The sequence below is a fragment of the Oncorhynchus kisutch genome, linkage group LG1, assembly GCF_002021735.2.
Source record: "Oncorhynchus kisutch isolate 150728-3 linkage group LG1, Okis_V2, whole genome shotgun sequence".
NCBI lineage: Eukaryota > Metazoa > Chordata > Actinopteri > Salmoniformes > Salmonidae > Oncorhynchus > Oncorhynchus kisutch.
Window position 1 is genome coordinate 49,116,399 of NC_034174.2, and position 18,051 is coordinate 49,134,449.

An 18,051-nucleotide genomic window follows, 5' to 3' on the forward strand; every position below is an offset into this window, starting at 1 on the left:
ATCTTTGAAATTGTTGCATGTTGCATTTGTATTTTTGTTTAATGTAAAATTACTTTCAAAAACTAGGCTACTAAGATGCAACTCCAATTCCTATCCATGTCACAACATTGTGGTAATCAGTGCAGAAGAAAAGGAGACGAGGAGAGTCTAGAAAAAACACGAAGTGTACTGAGATGCACCCTTGGTAACCCTTTCAAATCAAGAACATAACGCTATAGGCCTTGAATTGTAATTTGCCGGCCGATATCGATCAAACACCACATGCAACCGAGGGACTGTAAAATATAGACATGGACCTCTTTGGCCATAGGTCATTTCTGGGCTGCATTGGATACCAATGTCTACGCAAATCCCTGCAGAAATCTTCAGCCAAATTCAGAATTGAATTCATCAAGTTGCCGTGCCTATGAACACAGTCAACGTTACGCACCGGAAGCCTGTGTGTGGATTTGTATGCGAACGGAAAAAAGAACAACGCAATGGAGAGAGAGAGCGGTCGTCCAAAAGAAGAGTAGAAGAGACGGCGAGAATAAAATGGTCCATCCTTCTGATGCTCTCCCCATCTCTTCTACTCTTCCTTTGAAGAGAATCCAGGCAAGGGGAAAAGAGGAAGGAATAGAGGGATGGGGGATATGGACATGACAAAAGAGGAGACCGGACTGTCATGTGATATTGAAAGAGTATAGAACAGAAAGAGGACGTAAAGAGAGAAAACCGAGACGAGCGATAAACCAGAGAGATGAAACGCGATTGCGACACAGTGCGATCCAATGACGCACAAAACGACACACAGCACAGCCCAACCCAAAGTCGAAGAGGCTTCAGTAGAGTACTTACGGTGACTTTGTGTTCTCCCGTGTGGTTGGGCCACTCACAGAGCAGCTGGCTCTCTGACAGGGTGAGGACACAGGGTGTCTCTCCGATCAGGACCGTGTAGTTGAGACGAGCGTTACCAGGGGCAGCCGGGATTAGGTTCTTACCCTAGGAGAGAGACCGCGACAGACACACACCACGTTAGACACACAGCTCAGGAGAATGCATAGGAACGCATGTGCGCACACACACAACACAAACTCAACACACACGCACGCGAACACACCCTCTCACCTCGAACCGTCAGTCACGTGCATACCTATTTAATCATACATAGAAAGGGGGTGATTTCTGATGATCAAGTCCTAATTCCACAGATGCCGTAGCGAGGTCTTATTAGCTACAGGCGCTTCTTTAGTAAAGTCAAGACCCAGCGTAGGGAGACCTGGGATTCTGGTGGCGTTTAGTTGAGCCTGACGGGGGCTTTCGCGGCGTCTCATTGGCCGAGAGGGAACCAATTTAGAGGGATAAATAAACCCACGTCTCTGCCTGCCCCCCCCCCCCCCACCCCCCACCCCCCCACCCCACCCCACTTACCCACGAGGCTTTGCAGGGAGAGGAATTAATTGCTTGGAAAATCTGATGCACATCTAATTTATCCACAATTATTTAATATGATGCCAGTTTAATGTGCGTCCCCCCCTCCCTCCCTCCCCCCCTCCGGCTTCTCAGAGAAGCGGAAGACGCAGCAATCAAAGGATTGTAAGGGTTCATTATGGAATCTTTATTTAAACTGTGAGGGTCACAGTTTTCTCAACTTCCCAGCTCGTTTCTGATTGGCTATAAGGAAAATAAAGCTGATTTCATATAAAATATCCATGATATACAGTACCACGGTGGATTTTTTTTTTTTTCTCCAGAGGAATGGCTTTGAAGTTCAAGGAGAGAGGGGAGATGACAAAATAAGCGAGTCAGTATATAAGCGCAAGAGGGATTCAAAGGCTCTGGTATAAAGTTACCATTTGGCTGTGAACTCGCTCTGACGTTATCTGACGGGGGGAACAGGTGCAAGTGGCACATCTGCGTTGTATTTGGATGATACTTTTCAAAGGGCTCTCGGCCTATCACAGCAGGGGACGGCACAGGTAGCGCCTTTTTTTTGTCGGATCTCAAAGCGTTCTTTTGAAAAGGCAATAGCTCAAAGGGTGGTAGGGAACAAATAAATAGGACAACCATTTCTGATGGAAGGTTTTAAGAGAAAGAGGGCAATTCAAATTGACATCAATGTCATTTCATAAATATATTGGATGCAGCTGCGAAGTTTTAACTATTTTCTAACCTGAGTCGGTTGGGTGAGATTGAAATCTACAATTTGACGGTTACAATTGAACCTGGAGGCCTTCATACGGTGTAATTTCTCCTCCCAGGGAGATATTAAAAAAAATATTTTTTAAAGTTCTTCCAAACTTGGCCCCACGCTCCACACAATAATACTCCTCCATACTGGTGGCTTCCTCAGAATCCCCCAACTCCACTCTAGGACCCCCCCCCCCCCCCCCACCACCACAATCCTGGACGTTCCTCCCCCACCCTGGTCTCCAGTCTCCATCAGTCTCACCTTGAGGATGAGTGGGGAACTGGGTTTGAGCTCCAGCAGGCCCGTGGGACTAAGCGGCTCTATCACAGGATCCGGGTAGAAGCTGAACGTCTCGTTGACAACCAGTGTGGCGCGCACGTCGTCCATAATGAAGCCGATCTCGTCGGGACCGCTGCCCGTCTCTGAGAAGCCCTTCTCCGAGACGGCCACAGATGGCGCCAGACACACCATCACTGTGTTGTTAAGCACTGTGCAGTTCTGAAGGAGAGAGAGGATGGATAAGTTCATTACGTAAATACGATTACATTTAAATGTTAGCTTCCATAATATAAATACAAATTGCTAACAAAATGTAGGAAAAAACACACACAAAAAAGGGAAGGGTGGATAAGTTCATTATGTCACAGTACACTGACATTTAGCCCCCCCCCCAAAAAGATAACTAATGTAAAAAAAAACATGTCAACAGAAACACATGACAAAACAACATCTGAGTAACATCAGCGCTGAGAGAGGATAGTGGATAGGTTCATAGCTTCCACAATCTAAACAAGAACGTAAACAAAAACAAAGAACCAAAAAAGCCCAAATCATCTCCTGCTGTTCGCCCCTGTGGGCTAAACATTCTCCGCTCCCATTAATGCAGAGCGACTGAGACAGTAACGGCATATACAAGGGTTAGCAAGACTGACGCTAACAAGCAATCCTAAACACACGCTTTGGAAACGTTTGAGTCGCCTCACCACTCTACTTTTTCCCACAACAAGCCACCCAGTCCCCCTCTGGCATGCCAAGTAATCACAGTGCATTAGCTAGCGGGGTCTGAAATTGCACGGGGCAGACGGATAAAAATGGTGACACGGAAGAGGGAAAAAGCAGTAAAATACACTTTGTTTTGGTCTGGGATATGTTGTGGAGAGAGAGAGAGAGACAGACAGAGACAGACAGAGAGAGAGAGACAGAGAGAGACAGACAGAGAGAGACAGACAGAGAGAGAGACAGAGAGAGAGACAGAGAGAGAGACAGAGAGAGAGACAGAGAGAGAGACAGAGAGAGAGACAGAGAGAGAGACAGAGAGAGAGACAGAGACAAGAGAGAGAGAGACAGGAATGGAGAGGGCAGAATGAAAGAGAAAAGGTTAACCTAGCCCTGTGGTGCTAGGTGAAGGAAGGATGGAGGGATTTGCCAGACAGCCCAGGTTTATTGCTGGTTGACATTTCAAAAAGGTTAACCTGCTAAATGGAGATTCACCACCAAAAACACACACCCATAAATAGGCCCGGGGCTGGTTGATCACCGGGTCAGGTGTGTGTGTGTGTGTGTGTGCGCACATGTTTAACTATACTCACGCACTATACCGGAAGTCCCAACAAGAATAGTAAACAAACACTCATTTGACCAACTGGGGACATTGTTAGTCCCCACAAGGTCAAATACTATTTCTAGGGGGTTTAGGGTTAGGGTTAGAATTAGTGTTAGATTAAGGGTTAGGGTTAAGGTTAGGTTTTAGAGATAAAGTTAGGCAATGTAGGATTTTGAATGGGACTGAATTGTGTGTTCTCACTAGGTTAGTTATACAGGACGCTGCGTGTGTGCAGTATGTATGAATGTTGGGTGAGTAGTACTCACGTTGACAGATTGGGCTTTCCCGTACTTGGCTCTCATCTTCGGCTCTTTGATGGTAGCCAGGTTGGTGCCAGTGATGGTCAACAGAGTCCCGCCACTGAAAAAGAGGAAACCATCAACAACAAAACCCATAACAGCACATACACACTACAATAACAAATCAATAATCCCATTCACTGTTCGATCGCATCAAAATATTGAATAAGGGCACTTGGTGTTTTTTCTAATATTACAGAAGGCAGTGGGTGAGTCCCAAATGGGCCCAAGGGATCTGGTCTAAACTTGTGCACTATTATAGAGCAGGGGTACTCGAGTACTATTTGAGAAGGTCCGGTCGCACAAATTTCCTAGGTGGCAAAGGTCTGGGTGGATGTCATTTATCGGCGTAGTAACAAACCCACACCTCGCAACTCCAAACTGTTCACACCCCTCTTGATGGAGAGAAAATATTAAAGCTAATTTCCTGCAATTTTGCAAATTCTTCCATGCCTTATGCGTGTTTATATGATAACAGGGGTCAAAGCCTGAGCATTTGGGTATTTATTATTATTTTTCCCGGGACCCGAGGCCCGGATTGACCCCGTTCTGGGCCCGCATCTTTGTCCGCGAGCTATGAACGGGGGATATAGGGAATAAGGTGCCATTTGGGATGCAGACAACTAATATCTTATACTCAGTGATATCTTCCCTGATATCTTGCAAAAAAAGGCCATAACAAGCATACCATGGCTGAAAGGCCTCTGGTAAAAAAGTAGTGCTTTATGAAGGGAATAGGGTCCCATTTGGGACGCAGGGGCCATATCTTCCAGAGAACCACATCTTCCAGAGAACCACATCTTCCAGAGAACCACGCGGTTGCCTGATACATCACATTTTTGTCAAAGTGAAAAAGGCCACCCAGTTCTGGCATTAATGTTAATGAGTCCTCGACACCGTAGAGTACGTGAGCCGTTTCACGCACTCCATCAGAGGTAATGATGGCAACGCTAAGGCACTTGCATATTAAAAGCTTGTTTAAACTCGAATAGCTTCAGGGAAGGGACCAAAATACTAGATTATTACCTCAATGAACTTGCCCGGCTACCCAGACTCCTTGCTCCGGCCAAACGCTAAGCTATTGCCCATGGCCATTCTCTGCAATGAGTCTGGATCTGAGTACCTCCCTGACCCTTCTCCGAACGCGAACACATCTGGGGCCGTCTAATTGGTCCAGAAACCGATTAGTTGGGCCAGAGCCAGAACACACGTGGGTAAAGTGGCAGTTTGTCATCGGCTTTGATACTCTGATTGGTTTAGAGACTATCTAATCGCTGATGACTTTTTAAATTTATTTTTTACAATACCACTCGTCACAAACAACTTCAATGAGGGCAGTCTCAGACTAAAGTATGTAGTGAACGACAGAGCAGCGGAATAATTTAATGTGAGTTGTTAGGTTAAGTTGTATGTCTAAAACCCAAAATCATTTCAGGTACTGGAGAGGTACTGGACGTGCAGGCTTTTGTTTCAGCCCAGCACTAAGACACCCGATTTAATCGTCGTCTGTGTGAAGATGGCAGATATTCCCCAGTGTGTGTGTTAAATAAAGGGCCCTGTTTTTCACTCATAATTCATATCCTGCCATAGTTAACATGTTTTTTTCCCACCATTTCCCCTGCAGCAGTTAAGTGTGTTAAAAAAATGTGTTTAGAATCAGGATTTGCTAATTGTGTATGGTAAGCCCCTCCCAGCAATTTGAGTTGATTGAATACAGGTGCATGTGTGTTTGGGGGAGAGAGGCAGTTGGGGTGGAAAGCAAGGTTAGAGGAGAGCAGGTTGGCTAGATTTTATGCTCTTTACTTTTTAATCCTTGTTTTAGCCTTTTGGTTCATGTCCGGGCTTTAACCATTGTATTTATCCATTTAGTCAAATAAATTCTCCATTGAGGTAAAACAGGGCAATGTTATGAACACAACCTTCAGTAACCTCCAACTGTTTGTTCACATGTTGAAATCACTACCCGCTATTCAAAGTGCTCTCAACAAATTAAGGGAATCGTTCAAACATTGGCACATTCTAAGATCTGATGACAATATGTGTTTTCGGGCCCTCCCTTTGGTCGTATTCTCGCGGTGCAGAAATCTCAGAGATCAATTGGTAAACTCTGATTTACCACCCCGACATAACCTGCACAACGTCTATTTGTGCCTCTACCGGATGGAAACTGCAAGTGTAACGGCTGCGCTCAATGCAGTGGCACTTATAAATGTAGATCTTTTAAACACCCCCAAACAGGGAAACTGGAGCCATCACTTGCTCCACTAAAGGCAGTTATTTATCTTATAAAACATGTCCTTGTGGTAAAAATGATGTTGGCAAAAGGAAGCGGGAATTCCGGGAAGCACGAATCTCGGAGCACCTTAATACATTAGGGGAAAAAGACTTGCCGCATCCTGTTGCGGACCACCACCTTTAAGTTATATCGGCATTGAACACGTCACCCTCCCTAGGAGAGGGGATGACCTTGACAATTTGTTAACATCTTTCATTTAAAAGACCCTTGCTCCCCTCGGTCTCAACATAGACTCTGATGCCATTCTTGTGATTATTGTGACTTTGCTATTCATTGTAAATGGTTTGTAGGCCCATGTAGCCATATTGTTGCTTTGCTATCCACTCATGTTTCCGTATGATCTATTTATATCTGAAAATGACCAATGATATCAAGCCACACCCGGCCATGATTACAGACACCTGTGTGTGTCCTTTGACACTATATAAACTAGTGACCGGCAGTGTTTGTCATTATACCCCAGTCCACCTAGTCGTGCTGCTGCTCCAGTTTCAACTGTTCTGCCTGTGGCTATGGAACCCTGACCTGTTCACCAGACGTGCTACCTTGTCCCCGACCTGCTGTTTTCAACTCTCTCTCTACCGCACCTGCTGTCTCTAACTCTGAATGCTCGACTATGAAAATCCAAATCCAACTCACATATACTCCTGGAGGTGCTGACCTGTTGCACCCTCGACAACCACTGTGATTATTATTATTTGACCCAGCTGGTCATCTATGAACATCTTGGCCATGTACTGTTATAATCTCAACCCCGGCACAGCCAGAAGAGAGGACTGGCCACCCCTCAGAGCCTGGTTCCTGTCTACGTTTCTTCCTAGGTTCCTGCCTTTCTAGGTATATTTTCCCTGGCCACCGTGCTTCTACATCAGCATTGCTTGCTGTTTTGGGGGGTTTTAGGCTGGGCTTAACAAATACATTGGATTGATTGAAGACAGCTTGTCTGTCGAAACGTCGGGTTATTAAATTATTGAATCGGAGAGTCTGTGGCTCTCCTCTTTTTCAAGACATCAAGTGGCTTATTCCTCACAATGAACGAGTTGCCAATTCCTCACAATGAACGAGTTGCCAATTCCTCACAATGAACGAGTTGCCAATTCCTCACATATTTGTTTTATGCTTATTGCACATTTATAAAACAGTCTAGACAGAATAGTCCTCTTTATTGGACTAAAATGCTACTAGCAAGACGTGGTACCCTAATGCGCGTGAGCGACAAACTGAGCATTCATTTTCCAGAACGAGCGTTCATTAGTACATCCGTTTTAGTAGTGTCTGCTCTGCTCCAAATTTGAGTTCAAACATAAACCGTGTGTATGGTTCGAAAGGTCATCTTCTTCTCTATTATAGTAAAATCATGTCTCCATGCGTTTTGGTATGCATATGAGCGATTCTGTTGGACCAAACCTCAAATTACGAGTATAAACCATTTGTCGGAGGGGAAGAAGTGATCTCTCACCTTTGTTGTTGTAAGTGGTAGGGAGAGGGGCTTGGGAGAAAGAGGAGCGCTCTTGCCGAAATCTGTCCAAAATAAGCCCAATGCATTTCTATGCACTTATTTTGAACCTAAGCTTGTCATCTCTGGGACAATGACTCCCATTGTTAAGGCAGAACCATGAGCATCTCATCATTATATACCGATCTCTGGTGTAAATGGGAAGGTGCACAGCACAGAAGAAGCGAACGAGACAAAAAAAAGACAACATATGAGAACAAGCGGACATAAACGCTCGTAAAAAATGAACAAATAAAATAAAAACTTGATTCTGTGAAACAGGCATTTAGAATATTGCATTCATTCCATATCGCCCAGCCCTGACCCAGACTGTGGAATTGCTGGCTCTCTGAACTTTTCACCATTTGACTTTTTCAATTCACCTGACAATTACCCATAAGGACAAGGGTAACATGGGCAAGAGCCACGTCCCCACCAGACACCTCCCCCCTCTCAACCACAGGAGAGCTGACCTCACTAAACCAGAGTGACATGACGCAATGTGACAAGTTTGAATCAGTAAGCATGCAAGCCAACCTACCCGAGGCCCACCCACCTGCTCATCTGTGTAAAGACACTAAAACAAATACTTGTTACAGACAAAGGGGTCGATGGAACACCACTCAAGAGGCTGCAAGATGGTGTGGGGTAACCAAGAGTGGCACTTGGTAGGAGTTGACTTCTATTGATTGCAATGTGTACTGATTCCAGGTGACGTTGTGAAACCCATTCCTATGTGACATCTCCGCTGTGCTGTTTAGTCACTGCGAGTTTAGCACAGGGAGACTGTCAGTGTGCCAGCACGAGCTGAAAAGTAACAAGTGAGTTGTGTCGACCCTCGTTTAACCAACGTCTTGTGGTGAACGTGTGTCGGAAACCACCTTTGTTGTTTGTTGCGGGCGTGTGAAAAAGGTTGCCGTAGAGGATGCGGCAACAAATTTGCTTTTGCGAGGTACACACCGCATGATTGGCCGGGAGGAGAAACAGCCAATCCTCCGGGAGCGGTGAGAAAAACACCAAATAACGAGCGAGCCAGTGAGGTCACGTTCCCTCCTGAGGCTAACGCCAGCGACGCTAACACCTTTTTATCCTCCTTTCTACGTCTCCACTCCTTCCTTTCACACCTCCGTTCCAAATGAGACCGCTCGCCTCCTCGCACCTCGGTCGTGTGTCGAGTCTGCCGACCGTCTCTCCGGCCCCTACGGAGATTTTAAAAACGCTTCGCCTATTTTCACCTCTACTTTCCCCTCGTGATGTCTCCGTAGTGGTTTGTCCCGTTCCCCCTAGCGACTGGCGGACATTTTTCGGTCTGACGGCATCATGTCTGTTTGGGTGCCCTTGAAATGCACCTGCCAATCATCCGGTGGCTGAATGGAAGCACTTAACCACTTTGTGCATACTTCTCCCGTGGTTGCCATTTTAGGTTTATCAATTAGTTGCTCATTGTTTCCTCACCTGGATCCACTCTCCATTGAACTTGCTTTTCAATCTTCTATGGGTCCTTATAAGAGACTATAAATGCATATTAAAAGGGGCACTTGACCACTTAAAAAAATAAAATAAAATCACATATCTACTATGTCCAGCAGCACCCTACCAGCTTCTAAATGTGTGAAAATTGAAATGTTCTACATGAAGTCAAATATATATACAAGGAAAAGGACTTCTTATGATGACATCGGGGGTCACTTTAAAAATAATTGAGTGTCGAGTTGAAATGTCCCTTACAATAAATACCATGTAATGTCTTTATAATGCAATGTCTTTATAATGCATTACAAGACAGGTGACCTATAGAAGGTGTTCCAGAAAGACATTACTTTAGTCAACCAGACTGTTTGAGTTGATAGAAGGCCACGTTACTATTTAGGGAGCATCAAGTGTGCTATCTGCCTGCCTGCCTGAGCAATGAGCAGTTTTTCTAGGTCATTCTTTCAAGCCCGTTTTGCACTGGAATCCACTTCCTGCTCTGTACACAGCTTGTGTTTGTTCATAAATATTCCTGTGGCAAACTGGCTCGCTACATTGTCTCATTTGAATAAGTCAGACAATATTTATACAGTCTTTGCGTCGACTGCAACACAAGCTACCAGCGGCTTTCGAGTCCCTTTTCTACGAAGATTTGCTGTTGTACCCGTTTTCAGGGGGAAAATAAGTGTGGTAAAAAATACCAGCGCCTGCGTGTTTGATGTCACTCGATACTGTGTGTGAAACTGAAGTGTGCCTACAGCATACTTGGCTCAGTGCTAAGACTAATGTCCAATCCCAAATCAACCCCTACCCGCTGTGCACTTGTGGAAAATCTGAGACGACTGGATAGGTCTAAGCAATATAGTTGCAAGAGGGCGCTAGTGCCACATTTCTTGCCTTACACCTATCCAATCCTCTCAGATCTCCAAATATAACTAAAATAAAACTGTCCATCAAAAGATCTAAAGCAAAAAAACAAAGACTAGTTCCAACCAGTTTTAGACCAGGGCCTGTGTCCACTGAGTAGGAGTGCTGATCTAGGATCAGCGTTGCATCTAAGATCATAATGATTATATAGACAGATCCTAGACCAGCACTTGTCTCAGATGCTTTGTCAATACAGGCCCAGTTCCCACTCACCTTGCAATAGTCCAGTCAGGTTCTATCTTGAGGATGGTGGGGTCCTCGGTGTAGTTGAACTTGACCTCTGGGTTCCTGAGCTCGGCTGAGTTGATGTCCACCATGACGGGGGTACCGCCGGGAGTCAGACCTGCCGGCGTCACACACACTATCTCCCTGGCACTCCGCCTGGAAGGGCAGAGGGAGTGTGTTACATGAAGGAACATAGGCCGTCATTGTAAATAAGAATTTGTTATTCACCGACTTGCCTAGTTAAATAAAGGTTCAATTAAATAAATAAAAACAATGGACAATAAAGTATCATATAGTATGTCACCGGGTGATGTGTGTATTTGACATGAAGGGAAGAGTATGTCACACACACACACACACACACACACACACACACTGCAGAGAGCCCCAGTGCTTTCAGCTTTTCAGACGGGGGTTTCGTCAGACAGACTTTCACAGAGCTCTGGCTTCAAAGACCTCTCTCTGCTCTCTCTCTCCCTGACTGATCTGGAGTGGCAGAGGCCCAGAGAACGCCGGTCATCCCTAGATGATGCAACCCTCTCAGACACCTAGCCAGCTGTGCTGTATTACGAAAGTTTTGCGGTTCGGGTTAGTTGGACAAACTTTGCACTCTACTTCCATCTCCTCTGATGAAATGTTTTAGTGTTGGCAAAGCAGACAGGAGAAGCCTGCCGTGTTTGAACATCTGCATAATGTGAGTGTTCCTGCGAGTGTGCATATTAGGATGCATGTATGTGTGTGTGTGTGTGTGTGTGTGTGTGTGTGTGTGTGTGTGTGTATTTGTTTGCAAGATTCTGTAGAATGCATGTGAAATCGATGCACATGTATGGCGGGTGTGCGTACACATGGTATGTGCATGCGTGTGTGTGATGAGTGCACACACTTAACTACCCTACACAACGAATATTTCATACACAAATCCCATCTGTTATGGACAAGAAATTGAGAGGAGAGAGAGGGAGAGGAAAGAGGGAAAAAAATACTAGAGAGACGACAGCAGCTGAGGGGGAACTAAGTGGAAGGGAAAATAAGCAAGGATGCTTTTCCGCGAGCACATCCCTGCTGTCTCGTAAGAAGCAATTTAAAACGCCGCGTCTTCCAGGGCTCCGCTGAAAGGTGTACGGGGGGGGGGGGGGGGGGGGGGGGGAGAAGGGAAGGGAAGGAAAAAAGAAAAAAGTAAAGCGCTTTTTTCCGTATTCCGCTTGCACCGCCACGTTGCCCGGGCAACTGCATCCACAACACTCGCCGGCAACACCCGCGGTATGCCGTACATATTTTGACAAGGTTGTTGTCAGCCGGTTCAAAAGAATGGGAAAAGAGAGTGAGAGAGAAAGAAAGAGAGAGAGAAAGAAAGAGAGAGAGAGAGAGAGAGAGAGAGAGAGAAGGGGAAGAAATTGGTTTCAGAGGGAGATAAGTGGCTGAATGACTCGGGGTAAATAGGCATTGATTAAAGCGGCCACGTTGAACTTGGAGATGAAAGGCAAAATGTTTGGACGTGACGCGAGAAAAAGGGGAAAACGCTTTCCAAGTCCATTACTTTAGAGACATAGAATGTTGCTCAGCTAGAGTGGGACTGAAAGAACAATGCTTTGAATTGTGCTGTGCGAGGTTTGCATCTCAATAGTCTAGAGTGGCTTCCTCTCCTCGCCTTCATCTGCACTGCTACAAACTAGACAAGGTGGCATCAAACCGCCGGTGGGAATCCATCACCTTGAATTCACCTATCCTGTGTTTTCAGATCAACGCAGATGAAGGCGAGGAGAGATGAAGGGACCTTCAGACTATTGAGACGAGCCCCATGAGACTGGACCAAAACAGCTCAAAATGTAGCCCATCATACAGTATATTATCGACATTGCCATCAATTTAGATCGTACTATTTTTGGTAATTCCAATACTATATCAAAGACAGCAGCTTTCTTTCCAGAGCCAGTCAATGTTTTAGCTCAACATGTTTCCCCGATATCAACAGATGCCATTGCTGCATGCATATATGCCTCTTGTACAAACCATGTCACATACGGCTGTCTATATACCACCCACCAATCATGTTGATAGTACCTTGTGCGCAATTACGTCTAAAGCTAATTGGTCCGGAAAACTACAGTCTGCGTTGCAAGATAAATGCATGGGTATATCCTGGATCTTTCACTACGGTGAGGAACGTTTGTCTTCTCCCATGTTCTCCTCTGATTCAGTTCTCTTTTCTACATTTCAGAGAAATTCCCAAACCCTCTTCTTTGAGAGGTCTTAACGAGGCACTCGTTCTTCTGTGAGGTGTTCCCGCCTTCTGCTAACACATGTTCATTTAAGGCTTTAGATGAGTGCACGGTATGCTGCGAGTTCGCGCGCGCGCGCGTGCGCGTGCGCGTGCGCGTGTGTGTGTGTGTGTGTGTGTGTGTGTGTGTGTGTGTATATATATATGTATATGTATATATGTGTATATATATATATATATATATATATAGATATATAGATATATATATATAGATATATATATAGATATATATATAGATATATATATATATATAGATATATATATAGATATATATATATAGATATATATATATAGATATATATATATAGATATATATATAGATATATATATATAGATATATATATATATAGATATATATATATATAGATATATATATAGATATATATATATAGATATATATATATAGATATATATATATAGATATAGATATATATATATAGATATATAGATATATAGATATATATATATATATATATATAGATATATATATATAGATATATATATATATAGATATATATATATATATATATATATATATATAGATATATATATATAGATATATATATATATAGATATATATATATATATATATATATAGATATATATATATATATATAGATATATATATATATATATATAGATATAGATATATATATATATATATATATATACATACAGTACCAGTCAAAAGTTGACACCTACTCATTCAAGGGTTTTTCTTTACTTTGACTATTTTCTACATTGTAGAATAATAGTGACGACATCAAAACTATGAAATAATAACATATGCAATCATGTAGTAAACAAAAAAAAGTGTTTAAACAAATCAAAATAGATTTTATATTTCAGATTCTTTGAAGTAGCCACCCTTTGCCTTGATGACAGCTTTGCACACTCTTGGTATTCTCTCAACCAGCTTCGTGAGGTAGTCACCTGGAATGAATTTCAATTAACAGGTGTGCCTTGTTAAAAGTTTATTTGTGGCATTTTTTTATGCATTTGAGCCAGTCAGTTGTGTTGTGTCAAGGTAGGGGTGGTACACAGAGGACAGCCCTATTTGGTATAAGACCAAGTCCATATTATGGCAAGAACAGCTCAAATAAGCATAGAGAAACGACAGTCCATCATTATTTTAAGACATGAAGGTAAGTCAACACGAAAAACTTCAAAAACTTTGAAAGTGTCTTCAAGTGTAGTCGCAAAAACCATCAAGCGCTATGATTACTGGCTTTCATGAGGACCGCCACAGGAATGGAAGACCCAGAGTTACCTCTGCTGCAGAGGAGGTTCATTAGTTACCAGCCTCGGAAATTGCAGGCCAAATAAATGCTTCACAGAGTTTCGTGTAACAGACACGTCTCAACATCAACTGTTCAGAGGAGACTGTGTGAATCATGCCTTCATGGTCGAATTGCTGCAAAGAGACCACTACCAAAGAACACCAATAAGAAGAAGAGACTTGCTTGGGTCAAGAAACACGAGCAATGGACATTAGACTGGTGGAAATGTGTCCTTTTGGTCTGATGAGCCAAAAGGACGGATTATCTCTGCATGTGTGGTTCCCACCGTGAAGCATGGAGGAGGTGTGGGGATGCTTTTCTGGTGACACTGTCAGTGATTTATTTAGAATTCAAGGCACACATAACCAGCATGGCTACCACCGCATTCTGCAGCAAATCGCGATCCCATCTGGCTATTATTTGTTTTTTAACAGGACAATGACCCAACACACCTCCAGGCTGTGTAAGGGCTATTTGACCAAGAATGAGAGTGACGGAGTGCTGCATCAGATGACCTGGCCTCAGCAATTACCCGATCTCAACCCAATCGAGATGGTTTGGGATGAGTTGGACCGCAGAGTGAAGGAAAAGCCGCCGACAAGTGCTCAGCATATGTGGGAACTCCTTCAAGATGGTTGGAAAAGCACTGCCAAAAGAGAAGGACAAGAGAGTGCAAAGCTGTCTATATTGAAGAATCTAAAATCTAAAACAATATTTGATGCCTTATTCTACAATGTAGAAAATTGTGAAAAGAAAGAAAAACCCTACAATGTGTGTCCAAACATTTGACTGGTACTGTGCGTGCGAGTTAGAGCGCGTGTTTCATCATGAAAGACTATGGAGACAGAGAGCACCTGCTACCAGAGAACAGAACATCTCCGTGTCCTGCCTTCTCACCTTTCTAGCTTCTCTGGTAGAGTGTCGGAAAACTTACCCAGCCCTTAACCTATAGCCCAAAAGGGAAACGTGACTCACGTAGAGCATTTTTCAACCCTAACTCCCAGATCATTGTGAGGAAGTCATTCCCAACACAAACGGTGGGCAGTCATTCCCAAAAACAAATGAAGTCATGCCCGTAAACAAGCCATTTCCTTCACAAATGGTGGGCGGTCATTCGCATCCAAAAATTCGGGTTCTTCCTTGCCATAACATCAAAACATCAAAGCAATGCAGCCTTAAACACAATAGTCATTGTTCCAGGGTTGTCAGAGAGCTCACCTCTCGAAGCGACAGGGGTGTAGGCCGATCTTGACCGCCACAGCGCTGCCGGCATTGAGGTGGCTCCCCTCGATGGTGATGCGGGTGCCCCCCGAGAGGGGGCCTTTGGAGGGCTGCACACGCGTGAAGTAAGGAGACTGGGGAAGAGGAATACATCCACACGTGTCAGGAATTCATTTGTTCTGGGATCCACTGTTTGGTTTTTTCTCCCAATGATGAAAGGACACAACATTACAGAAGGACAATTGAGCACAGGCATGATTGGGGCTTACCACAAAAGTGAAGGCCTTGGGTGAGATGGCTTTGTAGTCAGCGTGTGTGCAGTCCCTCACACACACTTCCACATGAGCCTCTTGCACTCGGTAGCCTGTCGCGTCAGCCAGCTTACACACGATCCTGAGAGAGAGAGAGAGTTGGTGAGTGACACTACAAATATGATCATCATAACCATTGACCTATCCACAGCGTTAGTCCAAGGGTAACCATGCCACAGAGCATAGCAACGGCCTTGCCCATATCCATAGCCGGGATACAGTGTGTGATGGTGATGACATCCACTTGTACCTGGAGAGGTATGATAGGAGAGAGAGGCTACATTTTGTGTCTGCACGACGGTATTAGAGGATATTATAACCCCATAAGCCTTGTGTTTGGCCTTGGGCGGCGGCTGGCCAAATGAAAATCCATTTTAGAAATGATTGAGGCAGAGGACGAGCGTCTGAGGAGGATGGGCACCGCAGGCGAGAACACACACACAGACGTGGGCACATGTCAGTAATCTGCACGCGCGCGCACACACACAGACACACACAGCCCAAGACCTCATGTTTCACCCGCCTCAGACACTCCAGACTGTTAATTAGCCAAATAGAGCGAGAGCGAGACAGAGCGAGACAGAGCGAGAGAGAGCGAGAGAGAGCGAGAGAGAGCGAGAGAGAGCGAGAGAGAGCGCGAGAGAGCGCGAGAGAGCGCGAGAGAGCGCGAGAGAGCGCGAGAGAGCGCGAGAGAGCGCGAGAGAGCGCGAGAGAGCGCGAGAGAGCGCGAGAGAGCGCGAGAGAGAACTGGGTTTAAGTGGGGGGAGGGTGGTGATTAATTGAACAAGCTCGTATCCTTCCCATCTCGTTGCTGTCCCCCACCCCCCCCCCCCCACCCTCCGCCTGCGATGAGTTATTAACTCTGCTGCTTTTGTCCTCGCTGCAGGTGGCCACGGCAACCGCTCTCCATCGCTGCAGCGATGACGTCCGCATTCCGATGCAATTGTTTATTTGTTTGGTCTCACGCAGGGAGGGACAATGATTACAGCGAGGAGACTTTTTAGCAGATAATTAACATTCTCACTGGAATCATTACAGTGAAGATAAGGGGACTATTAAGCAGTCAAAGTGGAAGAAAATAAAAGAGAGAGAGCGCTTAAGAAGCTTGTTGAGATGGAGTTTTGTTGGTATATGTGTGTACTCCATGTTGCATGTCTGTGTCTGTCTGTCTGTATGTGTCTGTATTTGTGTCTCTGTCTGTCTGTATGTGTCTGTATTTGTGTCTCTGTCTGTCTGTATGTGTCTGTATTTGTGTCTCTGTCTGTCTGTATGTGTCTGTATTTGTGTCTCTGTCTATCTGTATGTGTCTGTATCTGTGTCTCTGTCTGTCTGTATGTGTCTGTATCTGTGTCTCTGTCTGTCTGTCTGTCTGTCTGTCTGTCTGTCTGTCTGTCTGTCTGTCTGTCTGTCTGTCTGTCTGTCTGTCTGTCTGTCTGTCTGTGTCTCTGTCTGTCTGTCTGTGTCTCTGTCTGTCTGTCTGTATGTGTCTCTGTCTGTCTGTCTGTATGTGTCTCTGTCTGTCTGTCTGTATGTGTCTCTGTCTGTCTGTATGTGTCTCTGTCCGTCTGTATGTGTCTCTGTCCGTCTGTATGTGTCTCTGTCCGTCTGTATGTGTCTCTGTCCGTCTGTCTGTATGTATGTGTCTCTGTCCGTCTGTCTGTATGTATGTGTCTCTGTCCGTCTGTCTGTATGTATGTGTCTCTGTCCGTCTGTCTGTATGTATGTGTCTCTGTCCGTCTGTCTGTATGTATGTGTCTCTGTCCGTCTGTCTGTATGTATGTGTCTCTGTCCGTCTGTCTGTATGTATGTGTCTCTGTCCGTCTGTCTGTATGTATGTGTCTCTGTCCGTCTGTCTGTATGTATGTGTCTCTGTCCGTCTGTCTGTATGTATGTGTCTCTGTCCGTTCCGTCTGTCTGTATGTATGTGTCTCTGTCCGTCTGTCTGTATGTATGTGTCTCTGTCCGTCTGTCTGTATGTATGTGTCTCTTGTCCGTCTGTCTGTATGTATGTGTCTCTGTCTGTCTGTCTGTATGTGTCTCTGTCTGTCTGTATGTCAAATCAAATCAAATCAAATTTATTTATATAGCCCTTCGTACATCAGCTGATATCTCAAAGTGCTGTACAGAAACCCAGCCTAAAACCCCAAACAGCAAGCAATGCAGGTGGAGAAGCACGGTGGCTAGGAAAAACTCCCTAGAAAGGCCAATACCTAGGAAGAAACCTAGAGAGGAACCAGGCTATGTGGGGTGGCCAGTCCTCTTCTGGCTGTGCCGGGTGGAGATTATAACAGAACATGGTCAAGATGTTCAATGTTCATAAATGACCAGCATGGTCGAATAATAATAAGGCAGAACAGTTGAAACTAGAGCAGCAGCACAGTCAGGTGGAAGTTGAAACTGGAGCAGCAGCATGGCCAGGTAGACTGGGGACAGCAAGGAGTCATCATGTATGTGTCTCTGTCTGTCTGTATGTGTC

General features: G+C 44.7%; 1 protein-coding gene across 1 annotated transcript in view; it reads right to left on the bottom strand.

Moving 5' to 3' along the window:
* The window catches only part of LOC109892007 (plexin-A1), a 90,255-nt gene that overhangs the window by 31,239 nt on the left and 40,965 nt on the right, over window positions 1–18,051 (bottom strand). Inside the window, exons 5-10 of the mRNA XM_031826387.1 lie at window positions 15,534–15,657; window positions 15,262–15,398; window positions 10,474–10,641; window positions 4,040–4,133; window positions 2,432–2,668; window positions 838–981 (exon numbers count right to left, since the gene is read on the bottom strand). Of these exons, the coding sequence (XP_031682247.1) occupies window positions 838–981; window positions 2,432–2,668; window positions 4,040–4,133; window positions 10,474–10,641; window positions 15,262–15,398; window positions 15,534–15,657 (904 nt within the window). The remainder of the gene's footprint in view (window positions 1–837; window positions 982–2,431; window positions 2,669–4,039; window positions 4,134–10,473; window positions 10,642–15,261; window positions 15,399–15,533; window positions 15,658–18,051) is intronic.